At 51.1% G+C, this 22,366-nt stretch overlaps 2 protein-coding genes across 2 annotated transcripts; one reads left to right on the forward strand and one right to left on the reverse strand.

The window, feature by feature from the left end:
* Positions 1-15,701: 15,701 nt before the first annotated feature.
* LOC129506160 (proline-rich protein 2-like) lies at positions 15,702-16,686 on the reverse strand. Its single transcript, XM_055319613.1, has 2 exons — positions 16,458-16,686; positions 15,702-16,141 (listed from the first exon to the last, which is right to left on the reverse strand). Exons 1-2 carry the CDS (start codon positions 16,684-16,686, stop codon positions 15,702-15,704), a joined length of 669 nt encoding a protein of 222 aa, XP_055175588.1.
* On the forward strand, positions 16,527-17,967 carry RPP25 (ribonuclease P and MRP subunit p25). Its single transcript, XM_055320019.1, has one exon. The coding sequence runs from the start codon at positions 16,685-16,687 to the stop codon at positions 17,324-17,326; it is 642 nt and encodes a 213-aa protein (XP_055175994.1). The 5' UTR covers positions 16,527-16,684; the 3' UTR covers positions 17,327-17,967.
* Positions 17,968-22,366: the final 4,399 nt, after the last annotated feature.

Raw genomic sequence — 22,366 nt, forward strand, 5'->3', positions numbered from 1 at the left:
TTGGGCCTGGAAGGGGGCCTCAGTGGGTGGGAGACACTGAGGGGATTCTTTGCCCAGAATAAGGGCCCATTGTCTGGCTCTAGCCTGCTGTGAGTGGGGCCACACTCCCACAGCTGGGATGAAAAGGGGGTGGGAATGAAGAAAGGCAGACAAGAAACAGGGAGAGGGAAGGGAAGGGAGGGAGTCTCGGGGGCTATGGAGTTGAGCAGGATGCATAATCTAGCCACCCAGGCCAATCAGGAGCGGACAATCATGTGCTACAGGGAAGGACACTGGGTTCTGCTGTTAGTCCTGTCCCTGGTTCACTCATATGGTCAGTACTCTCCCCCTGCTATAATGCAAGCTTTAGCAGATTTACAGAGCCTTAAGGAGGACCCAATAAGATGAGGAATGGGAACCTGAGGACGTTGTCAAACATGACTCCTACAGGAGAGATGTTGGGAGTCCATGTGAGCCTCAGGAAAGATATAGGGGTTGACATGAGCCTTTAGGAGAGGGGTCTGAGGTCCACATGGAAATTCACAGGGTAGGGAATCCTGGGTGGCTCAGTGGTTTAGTGCCTGCCTTCAACCCAGGATATGATCCTGGAGACCTGAAATCAAGTCCCACATCGGGGTCCCTGCATGGAGCCCGCTTCTCTCTCTGCTTGTGTCTCTGCCTCTCTCTGTCTCTCATGAATAAATAAAATATTCTTTAAAAATAAGTTTACAGGGTGTATGTCTGGATTCCACATAGAATTTACAGGAGATATCTTGTGGTTCCTGTGGGTCCTATGGGAGAAATGTTTGGGTTCCCAACTGATGACCTCAGATGATTTTTCTTCCCCAGGCAGGAGATTCAGAAGGGCTTCTTATCTGTCCAACAAGTAAGGCAGGAAAAGCATCCAGGTCCAAAGTCATAAGCCCATCTCTGTCCCAGTGGATTACACCTTTGGAGTGTGGGTAAATGGAAAGGAACAATGCTGTCAGTGATAACAATCATTTAAACATACTTTTATTCAATAAGCATTTGCTGATCACCTACAATGGGAAACAGCATGATACAGTGGTTAGAATATGGACCGATGAAGCAGACTGCCTGCCTTTCTCCAGCTGTGTTAGTTTGGTCAAAGTACTCATTCTTACTGAACGTTAGTTTTCCACATACATAAAATAAAGGTGGTGATAACAGAACCTGTATCTAGGTTTTCTGTGACAATGAAATGAATTAATACATGTAGACACATGGAACACAAAGACAGTACCTAATACACTGTTAATAAGTGCTGGTTTATACTATGTGCTAAGCACTGGGAACATGTTTTTCTCATGGTTAGGGGCAGGAATGAAAAAGCCTGAGCCAAACCATGCTGTAATACATTTAAAGCTTCTCACATATGGCAAATGTCACATGCCACTCACCAAAGAATGTCATAGGGCTAATGCATGAGAGACAGAAGATATGCTCTCTCTAGAGGATGCAGGCATGACAGACAGTAGGGACGTCTAATTGCAGGGAGGGAGCAAGTAACTGGGAGCAATAATCCAATCACTCATTGGGCCAGCTCCAGGCTGCTTGGCTTTTCTTGCCCAGTTATGGTTGAATGAGGCAGGTCCACCAAAGCACCTCTGGGATAGCACCTGTTATCAGAACAAGTCAGTAAACAACTGAAAATAAAAGAGGATTTTTCTAGCATTTACTAAACCATTAATATATCTGAGTAAGATGTTAAGCCTCATGACTATTCCATGAAGTTGTGCTACTATCCCCAATCTGTACATGAGGAAAGTGAGGTTCAAAAAGGTAAAGTGATCTGCCCAAGGAAATAAAATGGATGTATCTAAGACATGGAAGAATCAGTATTTTTAGGTTGGGTTTCCTCAGAAGCAGGCATTGAGATAAGGATGTGAGTACAAATGGTCTTTTTGAAAGATGATCCCAGGAAGCTCTAGTAGAAGCAAAGAAATGAATGGAAACCAATTCAAGGTACAATAATGAGCAGGTTACCACTGTGGGCAATGGTGGCAGGGGTGGCAGGCATCCTACTGGGGACCTCTGAGACACAGTGCAGAGTACAACACAGCTGTCCTGCCAAGAAAATGAGGAAACTAAGGATTGAGAACTGCTCCTAGCACTTCCAGACTTTCCTGTGTGCCTTCTGAGCAGAGAAATCCCTCAGGCAGTAAATCCCAGGGGCTTGCAGTAAGATATCATCAAAAATGGTTAAGGAAGTATGGAGAGAGCACTATGTAGTAGCATCTACTACAACCAAAATCTAAACTCAGTCTATCTGGCTCTCAAGCCACATCATGCTGCCTTCAAGGTAACCCATTAGTCCTTGAAGTTTGCAATATGGAGTCTCCTTTCTTAAGAAAGAAGCTCCGGCTCCCCATCCCACCCCATGCTTCTGGTCTCGTGAGATACCAGGTCCCTGACACCTAGCATATATGCTTGATCACACAGCACTGCATATACGATGATACACATTCTTGCCTGCAGAACCATGGCACTGTCAGAGAAGTTCATCCAGTCCACTTACTACCAAGGTGGGGAACCCTCAAACTCAGAGAGTTTACCCTAGGTAGGCCCCCTGGACAGTGCCTCTCCCCCTCCACACCTCCTCCCTACCACCCGCTCCCTATGTTTGTCTTCTCTCCCTCACCACACTGGAAACTCCACCAAGGCAACCCACAGAATGGGAGAGAGTGCTGACAAATCACATATCTGATAAAAGATTTGCATGTAGAGTATATGGAGAATTCACAAAACTCAATAAAACAACGAGGGGCATCTGGGTGGCTCAGTAGATTAAGCATCTGCCTTCAGGTCAGGTCATGATCGCTGGGTCCTGGGATTGAGCCCCGCCTCAGGCTCCATGTTCAGTGAGGAGCCTACTTCTCCCTCTGCTCCTCTCCCCACTCCCCACTCTCTCTCTTTCTCTCATATAAATAAAACCTTTTAAAAAATACAATGAAAAATAACTCACCTTTAAAATGGGCAAAGGATCTGAATAGAAATTTCTCCAACGAGGAGGCACCTAGTTGGCTCAGTCAGTAAAGCATACAACTCTTGACCTTGGGGTCGTGAGTTAAAGCCCCACATTGGGCATAGTGCTTACTTGAAAAAGAAAGGAAGGAAGGAAGGAAGGAAGGAAGGAAGGAAGGAAGGAAGGAAGGAAGGACGCCTAGGTGGCTCAGCGGTTGGGCGCCTGCCTTCAGCCCAGCGCATGATCCTGGGGTCCCAGGATGGAGTCCCACATCGGGCTCCCTGCATGGAGCCTGCTTCTCCCTCTGCCTGTGTCTCTGCCTGTTTCTCTGAGTCTGTGTCTCTCATGAATAAATAAATAAATCTTTTTTTAAAAAAAGGAAGGAGGGAAAAAAAACAAAAAAAAAAAAAAAAGGAAGGAGGGGATCCCTGGGTGGCTCAGCGGTTTAGTGCCTGCCTTTGGTCCAGGGCGTGATCCTGGAGTCCCAGGATCAAGTCCCACATCAGGCTCCCTGCATGGAGCCGGCTTCTCCCTCTGCCTGTGTCTCTGCCTCTCTCTCTCTCATGAATAAATAAATAAAATCTTTAAAAAAAATAAAATACACACATCATCATTAGTAAACTGAAAAATGCAAATCAAAACTACAATGAAGCACCATTGTGCATCCACTAGAATAATCAAAAAGACAGACACTAAGCACTGACAGGGATGTGGAAAAATTGGAACCCTCATACTCTGCTGATAGGATTATAAAATAGTGTAGCCACTTTAGAAAATAATCTGGCAGTTCTTCAAAAAGTTAAACATAGAGTTACTGTTTGACCTAGCAAGGTATAAACCCAAGAGAAATAAAAACATAACTTCACAAAAGACTTGCAAATTGGTTGCAACTTAATTCATAATAGCTAAAAACTGGAAACAGCCAGCAACAAGAGAATGGATAAACAAATTATTATATATTCATACAATATAATATGACTCAAGGAGAAAAATGAATGAGCAATGGATACATGCAGCAATATGGATGAATCTAAAATACATTATATTAGGCAAAATAAGCCAGACCAAAAAACCAAAACAAAGCTATACTATATGATTCCACTTACATGAAGTTTAACAACAGGAAAGTTAATGTGATACAAATGAACCTAGGGGCTGCTGATTGTGGGGTGGGTGGGAGGGGCGAGTTGACTGACTAAAAAGAGAACAATTTTTTCTGGGGTGATAGAAATATTCTAGATCTTGTTTTGGGTGGTAGTTACAAGTTATATAAAATTATCAAAACTTATTAAACTGAAAAGTGAAGATCTGTGTACTCTATTGTGTGTAGGTTATAACTCAGTTTCGTTAGCTTGAAAAGATGGGGATCACTGGAACAGGTTGAGAGTAGGAAACAAGTACAATTCCCAATCCCCAACCTCTTGTGGGTGTCCCCGGCCCTGGTCCACGGTGGCTTCTCAGCGCTTCCTTCCTGCTCCCAGCAGTGCCTCCGACGGACCACTTGGGGGCAGCCACGCCCGCAGTGACTAACCCTGGCAAGAGCTGCTTGGCCACCAGCCTGGTTGCTCAGCAGGCAGCAGAAGAGCTGGGTGCGACGGATGGCCTGTGCAGCTCATCTTCATCGCCGCCACCTTTCACAGTCTAGCCAGAAGCTCTGAACATGCAACACCCACTGTTTACTTGTCGAATTAGCACAGAATTGCCCATCCAAACCTGACCCCACTAACTGCAGGCATAGCACGCCCTGGGGTCCTCAACTTTCCATCCTCTGTTGCTATTGTTCCTGCCCAGAGCTGAGCATTGCTCATGGTGTTCCTTTGGCTAGCTGATTCTTACTCATCCTTTGAGCGCCCATGTGAGTCTCAGATCCTCTGGACACCTCCCTGGACTAGATTCCTCAGCACCTTCCTTCCTCATCCCCCAGGGCTGTATTATTACCTTCGTATCTGACTCCCCATCAGACAGTTCAGGGCCAAGGGTGAGGGAGCATACCCCTGTGTTGCATACCCTCATCGCACTGCTAGTCTCAGGGACAGTGGACCTCGGTTGAGTAGTGTGTTTGGTAAATGTTTAACAATTGGCTCTTCAGGGAAAAAAAGTACCGATATATTTATTATAAGCTTTACTGATATAAAGGATGTGTAACACACAACTTATACATAATAAAATATACAATACAGTTTATTATCAATTCCATATAGCCAATCAATCCTCAAAGAATGCTTTCATTGGTCTTTCCTTTATTCTTGTCTCCGTAACCTATAGCTACAATTGATGAATGAATGTGATAATTAACAAATAAATAACAATACGTCAAACTCTGTGTTTGTAGTGTTTGCTAATTTCTGTGCTGTAAGTACATCCCCCATGGCTGATTTCAAGCTACTAACATGATGTTACTAAATGCTGGGTCCGGCAAAGAGGCACCACAGCATACTCTTATATAGTGTTACTGCCACACCAATACAAGAAGCATACCTTAATTCAAGAGCATGAGGGCAGCGCAGGTGGCTCAGTGGTTTAGCGCCGCCTTCAGCCCAGGGCGTGATCCTGGAGTCCTGGAATCGAGTCCCGCGTTGGGCTCCCTGCATGGAGCCTGCTTCTCCCTCTGCCTGTGTCTCTGCCTCTCTCTCTTTCTGTGTCTCTCATGAATAAATAAATAAAATCTTTTTTAAAAAAGAGCATGAATAGTAAAATGTCATAAAGTTATTAGAAAGCCATGAGTTTTGAATGATGAGTTTAATATTTTACTTTTCTTTTACTGCAACAAGCTTAATTGTAAGCTGATATAATTAAATTTTTAATAATGGTTGTAGTTGAACAGCAGATTACAAAATTGAAATTTTAACAATTGGCTCTCATGGGCCAGCATGAGCTGCTTCTAGCACTCATATTAGGCTTTTCACTTTTGATTTCAAGGATCTGTCTGCTTTATTCTTTTGTTCTTATATGCAACTTACTATGAAAATAAAAATATGGTTATGCATATGCCTCCAAAAATCATCTTTTTGGACCAAACAAAATAATAACCAGTTAATATCATACATGACAGTCCCCAGAATATTTTTGGTTATCACCAAACTCAGAGACTTATAGCCCTGGCCTTGTCATCCAAAGGCAGAATGGGCCACTGTGATGCTAGGCTCCCTTGCATACTTTAACTCAGGGTTCCCTGGGTTCAGGCCTCTCACCTCTTCCCAAACCTCATTTCTCTCTGGAACTGCTGCTGATCAGCTCCAAAATCCCCAATTCTGTAGCATCCCCATTTAGCCTCTACTTCCTACTCTCTCAAACATTTTTGTCTGAAAACAATTTTACATTTTTTTAAAGATTTTATTTATTCATGAGAGTCACAGAGAGAGAGGGCAGAGACAAAGGCAGAGGGAGAAGCAGGCTCCCTGTGGGGAGCTCCATGTGGGACTCGATCCCAGGATCCTGGGATCATAACCTGAGCCAAAGGCAGATACTCAACCACTGAGCCACCCAGCTGTCCCCATTTTACATTTTTATAATTATTTATAACACCACAGAACTTTGTAAACTTGAGTTATTTACCAATATTTACTACATTATGAATTAAAACCAGTAATTTAAAACTTTTTTCTCCATAATTTCACTTAAAATAACAATGATAGAAGCACCTGGATAGCTCAGTTGGTTAAGTGACTGACTCTTGATTTTGGCTCAGATCATGATCTCAGGGTCTTAAGATCAAGCCCCATGTCGGGCTCTGTGCTGGGCACAAAGTCTGCTTAAGATGCTTTCTCTCCCTCTGCCCAACCCCACCTCATTCATGCATGCTCTTTCTCTAAATAATAATAATAATAATCATCATCATCATCTCATTACATGGTAACATTAAAAAATTTATATTTTCTAAAACAAACACACATATAAAAGTAGTGAGAAGTATAGCACTGTTCTACATTTTTGCAAATCTCTTTAATATCTGGATTCATAGAAGATAACTGAAGTCCCATATCTGCTTCTGCATTTATTTATTTTTTTTAATTATCATTTTAGTCGGGGGAGGGGGCAGAGGCAAAGGGAGAGAGAGAATCTTAAGCAGGCTCTATGCCCAGTGCAGACCCCAACAGGGGGCTCGATCTCACCACTCTGAGATCATGAGCTGAGCTGAAATCAAAAGTCGACTCTTAACCAACCGAGCCACCCAGTCACCCCTGCCTCTGCATTTAATCTGTTGAAATATCATATCATGCAATCTTTGGAAAATTCCACTGAACCTTTGTGAAATAATAAGAATGAAAAAGGCAAATAATGTCTTAGTTTGTTATAAAAAGTTTTGACCTCTGGGGATCCCTGGGTGGCTCACCGGTTGAGCTCCTGCCTTTGGCCCATGGCGTGATCCTGGAAACCCTCGATCAAGTCCCAAGTTGGGCTCCCTGCATGGAGCCTGCTTCTCCCTCTACCTGTGTCTCTGCCTCTCTCTCTCTCTGTGTGTCTCTTGTGAATAAATAAATAAAATATTTTAAAAAACAAAAGTTTTATTTGTTTTAAAAGATTATTTATTTATTTATTCATGATAGACACACAGAGAGACAGAGAGAGGCAGAGACACAGGCAGACGGAGAAGCAGGCTCCATGCAGGGAGCCCGATGTGGGACTCGATCCCGGGACTCCAGGATCACACCCTGGGCCGAAGGCAGGCTCCAAACCGCTGAGCCACCCGGGAGTCCCCTAAAAAAACAAAAGTTTTAATCTCACAGCTCCCCACCCCTCTCTCCAGCCAAAGAAAAGGTCTTAAGGACCTCCAAAGATCCCTGAATCACACTTTTAGAACCATTCACTGCTCCAGACCATATCTTAGGGTAGGATGCTGACTTTTCACACTCAAAGAAGCCCATCACTCATTCATTCAACAAATACTGTGCACTGAGTATCAGACACTGTCCTTGGGTGCTAGAGATGCAGCTGGGAACAGAACAAAGTCCCTGCCCTCACAGAGCCTACATTCTAATGGGAGAGATTGAAGGAGGAGAATTGTTATTTTAGGGTGGTCAGGGAGGCCTCTTGAAAAAGGTGACATCTGAGCAGAGCCTGCCGACTCTGAGAGAGCTGGTGGGATGCACCCTCCAGGCAGAAGGGGCACAAGTATAACAACCCTGATGCACAAGTATGTTCGTAGTGTTGGAGGAAAAGCGAGGAAGCTGGTAGGGCTTAAATGGGATGAGTGAGGAGAGCGGAAGATGAGGTTAGAGGAGGGAGGAGTGCTCAGACTCTGGGCATACTTTTTTTTTAAAGATTTATTTATTTATTTATTCACAAGATACAGAGAGAGGCAGAGACATAGGTAGAGGGAGGAGAAGCAGGATCCATGCAGGGAGCCTGATGTGGGACTCGATCCTGGGACTCTGGGATCAGGCCCTGAGCCGAAGGCAGATGCTCAACCACTGAGCCACCCAGGCGTCCCGACTCTGGGCATACTTTAAAGGGATAATGACATGCATGAATCCATGCCCTTCTTTGAGGCGGCAGCAGGTTATATTCTCCAAAAAATGGCCACAGCAATATTTCTAGCCCCACATGCTCTCCCAGAACATTGCCATGTCCTATCAAGAAGTAAAGTGTACTTCCTTTCTCCTTGAACTTGGGCAGGGCTCAGTGACTTCCTTGATAACCAGAATGTGGCAGAAATGACATTGTGTGACACCTAAGGCTAGGTCATAAAGCACAACATGGTTTATGTCTGCTTCTCTCTCTGTTACTAGATACTCACCCTGGAATCCAGTCACCATGCTGTGAGGAAGCCCAAACTAATCCAAGCAGACAAGACCACATGGAGAGGCCCACACGGGGATCTGAGGCTTTCAGGTGACAGCTAGCAGAACCAACAGACAAGCAGGTGAACAAAATTTCAGATTATTTCAGTCCCCAACCTTCAAGTCCTCCAGCTGAAGCCACAGATATCATGGAAAAAGAAACAAGCCATTCATTCCTAAGCCCTGCTCAAATTCCTAACTCACAGGGATGCCTGGGTGGCTCAGTGGTTGAGCGTCTCCCTCTGCCTATGTCTCTGCCTCTCTCTCCATCTCTCATGAATAAATAAATACAATCTTAAAAAAAAATCCTAACTCACAGAATCTGGAAGCATAACAAACTATTGCTTTACATAAAGACGTTTTGGATAATTTGTTATGCAGCAATTGGTAACTAGAACAGAGGCCTCTTGCCATTCTATGTGACCTTTCCAAAGTACTAATCTAATAATATAGGCCTGATTAAAATCCTGCAATGACAGGGCCTGATCCTGGAGACACGGGATTGAGTCCTGTGTCAGGCTCCCTGCATGGAGCCTGCTTCTCCCTCTCTCCCTCTGTGTGTGTGTGTGTGTGTGTGTGTGTGTGTGTGTCTTTCGTGAATAAATAAATAAAAATCTTTTTTAAAAAATCCTGCAGTGATTTAGTAGGCTAAAGTCAAAGGTGGTGATCCCACCAAAGCATTAAAAAAAATCTCAGCAATCACTCGGCCTTCTTCCCTCCAGGTTATAACTGTGCAGCTTTGAGATTCAGGCTAATGGATGGTAGTCCCAAAAGCAGATTAATAAGAAGGAAGTAATAATAGTCTGGCATGGGCAGTGCCTAGTTCCAAGAGAAAACCCAGGGTCTCCTTTCCTGGCTATTCCCCACCTCTTCCTCCCAACATAAAAAAAAAAAAAACCTCCTGGTCCATGAGGGATTTCCAGGTGAATTTGTTAAAAGTTTAAGTAGAAACCGCAACTGTGAGCCACACAGACCTATAGGTAAGTGTGTTTTAAAGCATGAGTTACTTGATGTGTTAGACTGTCCACAGAATGGCCACCATTTCTACAAATGCTCCCATGGCTGTATATGAAGGTCAGGCCTTCCACTAAGAAGTACAATTTCCCTACAACTAGAATCCGGACTGGATATTTATCTTGGTTTGACCAACAGACTGCAAGGGAAGTAATAATGTGTGGCATTAAGGCTTGGGCCTTGCAAGGCATCACGGCCCCCACTGTCATCTTTTGGGGATCATGCCATTCAAGAAATAAGCTTGAGACCATGTGGAGAAAAGCACAGCCAGCAGCCCTAGCCATTCCAACCAGCCCAGCTCAGTCACCAGACATGTGAGTGAAGCCACCTGTGGTGTTCCAGCCCCAGTCGAGCTCCCAGCTGAATGCAAAGGAGTGACCTCAGCCAACACTGTGGTACAGAAGAACTGCCCAGCAGAGTCTAGTGAAACTACAGAGGCATTAGAAATAATAAATTATTATTTTTAGCAATGATGTTGTAAAGTGATTTTTTACCCAGCAATAGGGGGCTGAAACAGGTTGATCACATTTTTAAAACATGAAGCTGTCACATAAAACCATGACATTTTTTGGCTTGTTTTCTTGAAAACACTTGGACTTCAGGGCAGAATCTGAAGGATGTGCACCCCCAACCCACAGTGAAGATATGTGGGCAGAAAAGACAACTACTTCAGAGATCTGCCTGTACCCATGACCTCTCCTGGAGGAGGCGGGAATGATGGGGGCTAGTGACACCCACTCACAACTCTATTACTTTTTCCGAGGCAGGTTCACCAGGAAAGCCATTAATCAGCAAATATACATAATTTCTAGGCAGAGGGAATTCTCCCAGAAACTCTGCAAACAAAATGATGTTCTTTCCCCTGATGAACTACATACAATTTATTTTCCGGGACAGTATGTACAGGGCACCTTGTGACTTACTTCGAACAATAGATGGCAGGCACACTTGGTTAACTTCATCTTTTGCTCAAAGGAAGGAAAGACATAATTAATTACCTGGTGGTAACAGGGAACCCTCATGGCCATAAAGGGGATTTGACCAAGCAGCTCCCTGAACTGGAAGGAGCTCCAATTCACCACCTTGATTTGGGGGCTCTGTTCTGGGCTGGTAGGTAGGATGGGGGATGAGGTGACAGGGGTCTTAGATAAAAAGACCCGTTTCGGGATCCCTGGGTGGCGCAGCGGTTTGGCACCTGCCTTTGGCTCGGGGCGCGATCCTGGAGACCCGGGATCGAATCCCACATCGGGCTCCCGGTGCATGGAGCCTGCTTCTCCCTCTGCCTGTGTCTCTGCCTCTCTCTCTCTCTCTCTGTGACTATCATAAGTAAATAAAAAAAAAATTAAAAAAAAAGACCCGTTTCTATTCTCACCACCACAGAGAAGTAGGGAAGGGACTATTGCTTGGAAGAGAGGTGATCCAGGGAAGAGAAGACTGTTTCCTGACATCTTCCTAGGGCTCCAGACCCTGCCTGCCTCTACAGCAACAAAATGATACAGTTTTTCATAAGCCTGACTCTAACAGGACGTGATGGGAGAAGGTTCTGTATATGTGATGTTGAGAAAAGCTGAGACAGCCACTCCCCATTGAAATGAAGCCAAAAGTGTTAAATCACACACAAGCAAATTAAAGCCACTGGACCCGCATTCCTGCCTAACAGCTGGGGCCCAACAGTTCTGGCTGCCTCATGGAGGTGAACATTCTGTTCTGCCTATGTTGTTTGCTTTTTTGTTTTTACCCTACCTTCCATCTGCCTCCAGCTTTACTGCTCAGTAGCTGAGTGTGCAAAGGGTTTGTCCTGTCTCTGAAAAGTAAGAGTAATGATCCCATAGCAGTACTAGGGGGATAACCTGAGACAATTCCAAGAGGTAAGTACTATTACCACTTACATCCCCATTTCCATTTAACAGGAGATGAAAGTAAGGCACAGAGAAGTTCCAAAGCTTGACCAAGGGCACAGCTAGCAAGGGGCAAAGCTAGGATTCAAACTCAGGCAATGGGCTCCAGAGTCCACACTCTTAACCACCCCACTAGCTGCTTCTGGGTGTTGAATGGGCAAGCATTTTATAACTTGTGGGAAAACTCAGTGCACCCCTGATGAATAGTTTTAATTCTAGGAAGGGATAAACTAAGCACCCTCGCTCTATCCCAGTTCAGAGCTGGAAAAGGAAGAGCAGCCCTGGTGCCCTCCATCCCAGGCAGAGGAGAACTCTACCCTGGAGTTCCAGGACCTCCGTTATGGATAACTAGGGAGGCTGATAGTTGATGGCTTTCAGCCCTGCTGCCCCTTCCTCCTCCAGGAGGGGTCTAGTGCCACGATTAAGAGCAGATTCTGGGGATACCTGGGTGGCTCAGTCAATTGAGCTTCAGACTCTTTATTTCAGCTCAGATCATCTCAGGGTTGTGATATCAAGCCCCACATCAGACATGTGCTGAATGTGGAGCACGCTTAAGATTCTCTCTCTTCCTGGATGCCTGGGGAGCTCAGTGGTTGAGCCTCTGCCTTCAGCTCAGGGGGTAATCCTGGAGACCCGGGATCGAGTCCCACATTGAGCTCCCTGCATGGAGCCTGCTTCTCCCTCTGCCTCTCTCTCTCTCTCATGAATAAATAAATATAATCTTAAAAAAAAAAAGATTCTCCCTCTCTTCTCTTCTGCCCCTCCCCACACTTGCGTGCATTCTCTCTCTCTCTTTTTAAAGATTTTATTTATTTATTCATGAGAGACACACAGAGAGAGGCAGAGACACAGACAGAGGGAGAAGCAGGCTCCATGCAGGAGCCCAATGAGGGACTCGATCCTGGGACTCCGGGATGGCACCCTGAGCCACCCAGGCATCACCACCCCCCTCAAATAATCTTTAAAAACAAACAAGCAAACATTTATTAAGTGCTTTCTGTATGCCAGGAAATACATTCAGCTTTCCTGATTCTTTCCACATATTTGCTTCAATATGTTGATTCCTGATTGCCTCTCCTGCTAAATTTGCCTCCCAAATACTCCCCTTAGGCTGCGGTTTCAAAATATCTGCAAATTTTTTGACCCTGTTTCCTTCAAGAAGTAGATCTTAATTCCTCTTCAGAGGCAGCTGGGTTACAAAGTGCACTGTGGCTTCCTTCTCATCCTCTCTGTCTCTCTCTCTTTTCTCTGTCTCACATCACTTGCTCTGCAGAAACCCACTGTTATGTCATGAGCACATCTATGGAAACATCCAACGTGATAAGGAACTGAGGCCTCTAACTAACATGTGAGCGAGCAGGGGAGCAGTTCCCCCAGACTCAGTTGCCATCTTGGCAGTGACCTCAGGAAAGGCCCTGAGCTAGAACCACCCTTACAAGCTGTTCTTGGGTCTGTAGCCCTCAGAAACTGTGTAAGATGTGAATTTGTTTCAACCTGCTGAGTTTGGGGGATAACTTTTTATGCAGCAATAGATAATCAATGTACCTTCCCCACTGTAGAAACCCCCACTCTCCCCAAAATCAACTCAAACCTTTACTGGGCAGCGTAATCATTAGAGTTTCCTTCTCTCTTATACTCAGGTGAGGTAGTAAAGTGAGTCAGAGCACCTGCATTCAAACACCTGTGGTTGCTGCTTTTTAGCTGTGATGATAGGGCAAGTTACTTAACCTCTCTGTGCCTCAGTTTCCATATGATGAAAAGGGAGATTATGAAAACTGAATCAGGGAATAGATCTTTGAGAGCATCTGGCCCAATGCTGGGCACTTGGTAGGTGCCTGGTAAGTCTGAGCTCCCTCTGGCCCCCTTCAAAAGTTTAGTTTTGCATGCTCCCAAGTCCTTGCCCAGAGAGGCTAGGACTAGGACCAGCGCTTTAGGAGCTCCCCATGCTCATTCTTCCTACTACTGGAGACAGAGGAGGAGACCTGTCCTGAGCCTGGGGGGTTCTCTCAATCTTGGGGTGAGAAGAGACTTGTCCACTGAAGCAGGGTGCACTGCTGGAAAGGTCTTTTGCAAGACAGGGACTGGTGCTGCATTGGCTGGGCTTGGGCTCCAGCCTAGCCACCCCTCCACCTCCTCTGAGAGTGCAAGGACTATAAGCTGCCGCTGACAGTGGCATATAGGAAAACTGCTCTTGCCAAGGTTTTGCCCATTTTCCTTTCTCCCTCATCTCCCTTTAAAATTTTTGTAAAATGTATTTTAATCTCAGATAATACATGGAAAATATTAGCCGACATTCCTGAGAATTTACCAGCCAAGTTCCTAAGACTGCTATGTGTCTCACAGCCAGTTTAAGAGACAGGTGCCTACGTTAGCCCCATTTCACAGCTCAGAAAATCAAGGCACAGGAGTTAAGTAAATTGCCCAAGGTCACACAGAGGCAAAGAAGCTCATGCTGCACGGTCAGTCCCTCCTTTACACAGGCTGTTCCGAGGCTCCGCGTTAAATTCTGTATTCGGTAGTTCTTGAAGAGGCTCAAAAAACTGGATGCTGCTTCAGAGGTAACAGATGCAGTATGCTCTTTTCTTAAAGATATTTTAAAATACATTTACATCTACAAACACGCACATATGGAAATAGATTTCTCCCCACCCGTCCGCCTTAAAAAAAAAAAAAAAGAAAGAAAAATACTTGTGGCCCCACCCAGCTCTTTTATTTATTTTTATTTTTATTTTTTTCCACCCAGCTCTTTTAACAGAAAGCCTCGACCGTCTTTACACGTTTCTCACCGTCGCGGGGTCGCGGCGCAGTGATTTGCCCACCTGCCCGGAGCTGAGCCCTCTGCTCCGCTCCCATCTGCTCTCCGCGGGGCGCATCCTCCCGCCGCTCGGCTCCCAGGCCGCGTCCGCTCTCCCGCACCGCCCTCCCCGCCTCCCCCCTCCCCGCCCCCGCGCGAACCTTCTCGCCTCTCCCTGCTCCCCCCGCACCCCCGCGGCCCAGCGGGAGCGCACAGCCGGCGGGCTAGCACGCGCGTTGACAGGGTAATGAATGGCTTCGGCGGTAATTAGCGACCCTGCGGCTAATCACGATGTACATTTACATTTTAAGTGCTGCAGAGGGAGCGGGGAAGAGGGGGGGGGACGCGGGCCCTTCCCGCGCTCTCCCTCCCCTGGGGAGCGGAGTAAATCCAGCGCCCCACAGCTGGCGGGGGGGGGCCGCCTTGGAGGGCCCACCCGCCCAGCCGCAGCCCTGCCCTAGACCCTCCTAGTGAAGGTCCGGCGCAGGCTTGCATGCCCCTGCGGATGGCGAGCTCGCTCCTCCCCGACTCCCCCAGTTCCAGGGCTGGCTCCCAGGCCTAGCCGAAACAGCTGCCCTCTAAGTGCCACAACTACCCCGCGCTAACGGAATGTGAGGTTCCCCGCTCCCCGCCACGCGCTGCAGGCCGTCTGCGTGTTGTCTCGAGGCTGGGGTGCCTCGGCCTCCGTGGCTGCCCCTCGCTGGGCCCGCGGGAGCTGATGCACAGCCCCAGTCGCGGCTCCAAGCGGAGCACGACCCCGAGGGCCCCGAGCCCAGCCGCCGAGTCTACCCTGCAGCCGTTCCCCGAGGGCGGTAGCGGGGTCAGCCCGGGGTCTGAACAGCAGGGGCCGGGACCCAGGACAAACCCGATGCCGAGGAGGCGACAGGAGCGGTGGGAAGGGAGAGGGGCACCCCGGCAGGCAGCCCCGGGCTCAGGGCCAGGCCCCGCCACCCCCAGGCCCTGCCAGGCCGCCAGCATTTTCAGGCTTCCCGGCCGCGCCTCCGGGGCTCGCCGCGCGCTGGTCGCCCCCACCCGGGCCGGGGCCGCCCCACTCCCCTCGCCCGACGGCGCGGGCCAGGGCAGCGCTGCGGGGGGCCCAGTGCCTGCGAACTCCGCGCCCATCCTGTCCTCCCACCCCAGCCCCCGCTCTGTCCCGCCTCTCCCGGCCGGCGGGGTTCCCGGAGAGGGGCACGCGGTGGCTCCACACCGCCTCCGCGGCCTCCACTTCCCACCTGCCACCCTTCTCCCTCTCAAAACCTGCCTTCCTCGGGCCTCCTTTTTGGAAATGGACCCCACTGGGCGTCAGGGGGCCGCGGCTGACCGTCAACGAGTTCCTCCTGGGAAGAAGGGGGGTCCACGTCACCAGGGAGCAGCGCCTGGCTTACCCTAACAGTGGACGCTCCACGCGCGGAGGCGGCCCGGCGCCCTTGGGAGGGGCTCTCCCGGGCTCGTCCCACGCGCCGCAGGAGCAGCCTGGCCCACAGCCTCATCCCCGGCCCGGGGCCGGCCGGGGTCCGCGAGCTCCGGCTCCACCCGTCCCCGGCCGCCGCGACGTGGCGCTCCGAGGGCAGCGCGGGGGGCAGCGCGGGGCGCAGCGCGGGGCGCAGCGCGGGGCGCAGCTGCAGCCGGGCCCCCGCACTCTGCGGCTTGCGCCCCCGCCGTCCTTGAGGCGGGAGGAGCGGCTCGGGCGCTGGGGGGACGGGGCGCAGGCGTTCCCCCGGGGGGCGGGGGGCAAAACCTCCCTGCGAGGGCACCGGGGGCGCAAGGGCTGGGGCGCCCGGCTCGAGGCGGCTTTGGCGTCGCACACACAGTTTTTATGCAGGTCGCCCGTTGACGAGGGCTGGCTCAGGGAGGGCAGATGGCGACTCCGCGGGAACTGCGCCCGGCAGCTCCGCCCCCGCGCCGCCGCCGCACCTCCCCGCGCACCGCTCGGGTGGCGGGACTCGGGACTGGATCCCGGAGGCGGCCGGGGCTCGGGCGGGGGCGGGGCCTGGCGGGGGCGGGGCCTGGCGGGGGCGGGGCTCCGGGCTCCCGGGCGGGGCGGCCGCTGAAGGCGCGGAGCCCTGGGCGCGGAGAGCGCGGCGGAGAGCGGCGCCCGCCGGAGACGGTCGGGGGCGAGGATCGCGCCGTCCCAGCCTGCCCGCCGGCGTCCGCGGCGCTCCCGCACCCCGAGCCCTGCGGGCCCTGGCCAGGGGCGGCGGCGGCCATGCAGCCCCAGGGCTGAGGCGGCCCCATGGCCAAGTCCGCGCCCCCGCGGTCCGGGCAACGACGGCGCATGGAGAACTTCCGTAAGGTGCGCTCGGAGGAGGCGCCGGGGGGCGAGGGGGCCGAGGGGGGCGGCCCGGGCTCCGGGCCCTTCGCCGACCTGGCGCCGGGCGCTGTGCACATGCGGGTCAAGGAGGGCAGCAAGATCCGGAACCTGCTGGCTTTCGCCACGGCCAGCATGGCGCAGCCCGCCACGCGCGCCATCGTCTTCAGCGGCTGCGGTCGAGCCTCCACCAAGACCGTCACGTGCGCGGAGATCCTCAAGCGCCGCCTGGCGGGCCTGCACCAGGTCACGCGGCTGCGCTACCGGAGCGTGCGCGAGGTGTGGCAGAGCCTCCCGCCGGGGCCCGCGCCGGGGCACAGGCCTGGCGAGCCGGCCGCCAGCCTCAGTGTCCTCAAGAACGTGCCCGGCCTCGCCATCCTGCTGTGCAAGGACGCCCTGGATCCGCGCCAGCCGGGCTACCAGCCCCCGGACGCCCACCCGGGACCCTCGTCGCAGCCCGCCGCGCCGACGTCCAAGCGGAGCCCGGGGGGAGCCGCGGCTGCCGAAGGCTCCGCCAAGCGCCTGCGACCTGAGCCCGGGGCCGCGGAGGAGCGTCCGACGGCTTGAGAGCTCGCGGGGCCGGGCCCCCACCCCCGGAGCCCCGACCTTGAGCCGCATCTCCAGCCTTTCATGCCCCGGTGCTCGGGACGTAGCTCCTCGCGCCGCGCCGTCAGCACGGGGCCCCGGGCCCGGGGCCACGGGGCGGGGACCCCAGGGAAGCGTCGTGGGCGCTTGGCTGCTCCGCCACTTGGGCTGCCTGGAGACGCAGAAGTCCACCAAGCCATGCCGGGACCTTCTTCGGGGAGGGGAAGATGGGCAGGGGGACTCTTGAGCCTTGCCCAGGATCCCCGAGGATTGGAGGCATCCAGTGCTCCCGAGGACAGTGTGTGGCCCCAGGAGAGCTCTTGGCACCCTCTCCACCGTTGGCGGCTGAGGCAAGGGGCGAGGAAGGACAGCAGACGGCTGGAAGGCAGGACAGTCTGGGGGGGGGTGTCTATGTCACCCGGGAAGACCTCTTCCTTTCTAGTTTCCTTACCCTGCTGTTAAGGAGCATCCTGCTATCTTGGTGCAGGGGCGTCTCCATGGGCTCTAGCTCTCTTAACAGTCCCCCTTCCCCTGCTGGCCCAGAAGGACAGACCCCAGACAGAACTCTCTGCCTTCCCCCACTGAGCTGGAGTCCTGCTTCCAATAAAACAAACACAAAAATGGCTCTGGCCCCAGGTTTCTTTCTTAGCGCTTAACCTATGTGGAAACTGCTTTGGCCTGCGGCCTTGGGTCTCCGTCCCCTCCAGCCTGCAGTCTTGTTCCAAGATGGAACAAGGGGCACGTTGCCCAGTCCCTGGCCTCTTCTTCCTCTCCCAGCTTTCCGTCTGGCTCTAGGCTCAGGGGCTGGTGGCTGGAAGGGGGCCTTTGTCCCCCCGGGTGCACCACCACTGAGGGAAAAAGAGGAGCTCATTGCTTTCCTGGGAAGGCAGGCAGGCTGGTAGGCCCCAGTGAACTCTCCTGGGGGTCACTGCCAAGGGAGGCACACCCCTCGGGGCTCCCTAAACCTGCCACCTCCTGCCAATTGACAGCCATATCCAGAAAGCTGGCACCAAACCCCTCCTCGCCATCCGTAGGATCTCCCCTTCACTGCTCTCTCAGAAAGGACAGCACACCCTTGGGAGAGGGGGAGGAGACAGACTGAGCACAAATCCACTGCTGGAAATTACTATTCAGCAGAGAAGCTGGAACTTGGGCTGTGAATCACTGCAGGCTCCCTGATAAGCTGCTGCCTCCAGCCCTGCACAGCTGTCTGTTGAGAGATAACAGCCTCATAAGCCTCTGGGTCCAGCTCAAGTCAACTGGGGCTGGCGGTGGGGGGAGGAGTGCTATGTGCCGGAAGGACTCTGGCCAGTGAAGGCGGAGGGGGTGCTGGGGGAGCACGTAGCCCCAGGATCTCAAGCAGACCCTACCACTTGCAACTCAACAGCAAGTCTGGAAAGAAGATGGGGAAGAATGTTGCTGGCAAGACCCTGAAATCAATCACTCCAGTGACAAGAGGTGAGTCTGCTGACAGCTGACAGGAGAGGCTCTTTAGGGAGTTCCTCCCCCACCCCTACCTCCCCTTGAGCTTTGGATCAGTGAGCCCTGTCCCCCAGACTCAGGCACTGTCTGCCCTCCCCGATTTCTTGATGAGTCCCTGCAAAAGGCCAAGGGGTTTATGTGTGCTTGTCCGACCCTCACGGGTGGGTGGTCCGAGAAGGTTGGAAAAAATCCACTAGCCTGACAGCTAAGCTGCCCTGGGCTGGTCCTGGGCTTGTGCATTGAAAGTAAATGATGAAACTTGGAAGAGGTCCTGCATGGTAGACTCTTAAAGAAGACTGGTCTTGGTTCTGGAAAAGGGCCAACTTTCCAAAACCAAGATCTGAAGTCCTGATTGCCAGGTCAGCAGGACCACGCAAGCAGAGGCTTTCTTTTCTTGATGGTAGGGAGCAGATTAAGTCCCTTTCCTGCCTAGAGATTGTTTCCTCACCTTCAGAGCATTAACCTGCCCTGATGGTTGACTGAGTCTCTGCCGCCCATACCAGAAAGCAGGTTATGAAACCCTTTTCAGCACCCCCACTCCACCCCCACACGTTCAGTTCCCAGGCTTTTGATAGGTACTCACAAGGACAGTAGAATCCAGCACACCTGAGCATCCTACCCCTGCCTTACCCATCCTCTGGCCCTGCCGACCCAGGAGCAGGCTCCGAAGGAAGGGGACTGATACCCCTTTGCACCCCCACCCCCAAGACCGAGGGGGGAACCTGAGAAGTTCTGGGATAAGGAGGGTGGCTACAGGAGCACCTCAGGGATAGCTCACTGACTACTGGCAGAAGTTCAGGGAACGGAAGCAGCTCTGTGAGACCCCATCTTTCCACTAGTGACCTCTGTCTGGGAGCTTTCTGGGCCGGGTCTCGGGGCACTTGCAGACTAGGGGTGGTAGTGAAGGCTCACATCCACAAAACTGTCAGGTCACAGTCAAAGTCCATTTGGGAACATAAATGTATCTATCAGCCAAGGCCAGAGCTTGTGGTCAGGTGGGCAGTGGAGCCCTAGCTGGGCATTAAGAGATGTCGTATTGTGGTGCCGGCTCCTAGGCACACGGTGTGGTGGGGCAGGGCAGGGAGACATGTAGGGGGAAGATCACAGTATAATCCGACATTGTTCCCGCCTCAAGGATGTCCCAGTTAGGGGCACCTGGGTGGCTCAGGCCCAAAGCGTCTGCCTTTGGCTCAAGTCATGATCCCAGGGTCCTGGAATGGAGCTCCCGCATCAGGCTCTGTGCTCAGCGGGGAGTCTGCTTCTCTCCCTCTGTGCTTGCCACCCCCCTAAAGTAAATAAATAAATCTTTAAAAAAAAAAAGGGACACCTGGATGGCTCAATGGTTGGAGGCTGCCTTCAGTTCAGGTCGTGATCCCGGGATCCAGGATTGGGTCCCACATCAGGCTCCCATGAGGAGCCTGCTTCTCCCTCTGCCTGTGTCTCTGCCTCTCTCTCTGGGTGTCTCATGAATAAATAAATAAGTCTCAAAAAAAAAAAAGGAAAAATTATGTCTCAGTGGAAAGAAAGTTGCAACACAATGCAATGATAGTGGGAGAAGGTGAGAGCTCTGAAAAGGGGCACTTAATGCATCCAGAGATGCTGATGGAAGTGGTTGTCCAAGGATCAGGAGGAGTTAGCCACCAGAACGGGACCGGACAGGCAATTCCAGGCAGAGTACAGAGAAGTGATGCTGTGTCTGGTGTAGAGGCAGCCACAAGTAGCTGAAGGGTACCTGGCAAGAGGCAAGTGGGGCTGGAGTACCAGATGGGAGCCAGGTCACTGGGAGCCGCCCTGAAGGAAATGGGAGGCCTGTGGGAGCCAGGGAGTGCCCAGCCTGATTGGCATTTGAGAAGGATCCCTCTGACACCTGTGTAGGTGGGAGGTGGATTGGAAGGAGCCTGACCGTCCTGGTCACAGGGAGGTAAGAGATGGTGCTACAGGATTCGTTTTACTTTGGTGCCTTTGCTTCTTGGTCATGCCACTTCAAAGAATCAAGAGGTGGCCAGGCAGAGTGGTGGGCAGTCAAGCAGGGTTTATTGAATGGTAATACAAAGCTCCCCAAGAGGGAGGGGACTGGAGAGGGTTGCCACAGGAGTTCCTAAGTCTAGGGCTTGTTGGCGGGCTGTTTTCACCTGATGAACCCTCCCTGAGCCTGTCATCCAATCAGGTTTTTGTCACCTAGCTATCTCTTGGGAAAGGGTGGAGGAAGCCTTCCAGAGTAGTGTCAGATCCTTTTAAGGGTGTCCCCACTTGCCTGCCTTCCAAGTATCCTTCATCAGTGGGACCTTGGGACCATGGTAGTAGGGAGGGAGACGGAGCCAGATTTGAGAGCTTCCCCAGGCTAGGCAGGATTTCACAGCCATTACAGCCAGGTCAGAGTGGGGCTTCTCTAGGCATTGACCCTACCCTGGCCAGGGCTTGGCCTGCTATCTTGGCATCCTAGGGAACATGCTATATAAGGGCTAAACAATAAAGGGATTTTTGGAGGGGAGGAGGTCCACAGCTTCAAATTGGTAAAAGCTTTAAGAGCTCTTACCCACTGGCCATGAATCTCCCAGGGCGTGTTCACTGCACAGTAGGGGGAAAACTCGGGTGGGACACTCTCCCACCCTTACCCTTTAACACGAAGCCTCCCACCCCTCCATCTCCCAGCCTCTACCCCATTAATCCTGCAGTTTGGGTTGTTAATACCACTACGCCCACACTACTAGGAATGCTCTAATTCCCTCTATTTCACTGAGATTTTGCAATACCTTCAGGTGTCCCAAGAGAAGGTTAATTGATAAAAGGGAGGGAAGGAGGAAGAATGGAAGGGAAAGGAAGGAAGGGGGCGAGGGAGTAAATACAGCAACAGGAAGGTCTCCTTGGTGACAACAGGTTTCTTCTTAGAGCACAGATCTTAGTTTGTAATTGTGCCCTCATTAGTGTGGTGTGATCCTCTGGTGGTCAGTCATCCCAATAAACCAGGAGCCATGATTGAATGGTTCCCACCTGCCTTGCTCCCTACCCAATCTTGGCACATGAGAAGCCTACAGAGCTGTTGACTGAATGAATAAAATCTAGTTGAGCCAGATTTATGAACTATTTTGATGCCAGATCAAAGTCCTTAATTGTCAAGTGCCATGCACGGTGCCCAAATCTCCCCCTGTGCCCACCACAGCTTCTCTTCCCATCTGGCCCTTGGATTGTACCTGCTTTTAGAAACTAAGTATCACCATAGTGATTGGGTGTGTAAGTCCAGCATGAGAATCCTGCTTTTGTTTGCTACTTCCTGACTAGCCTAGATATTTGGGGGGGTATTCCCCTCCCAAAAGGTATGTTGAAGCCCTAACCTCGGTACCTGTGAATGTGACCTTATTTTGAAACAGGGTCTTTGCAGATGTAACTAATATGTAAGAAGAGATCAGACTGAAGTAGGGTAGGTCCTTAACCTAGTATGACTGGTGTCTTATAAAAAGAAAAGAAACAGGGGATCCCTGGGTGGCTCAGTGGTTTAGCACCTGCCTTTGGCCCAGGGCGCGATCATGGAGTCCCGGGATC

The sequence above is a fragment of the Nyctereutes procyonoides genome, unplaced genomic scaffold (genome assembly GCF_905146905.1).
Source record: "Nyctereutes procyonoides isolate TBG_1078 unplaced genomic scaffold, NYPRO_anot_genome, whole genome shotgun sequence".
NCBI lineage: Eukaryota > Metazoa > Chordata > Mammalia > Carnivora > Canidae > Nyctereutes > Nyctereutes procyonoides.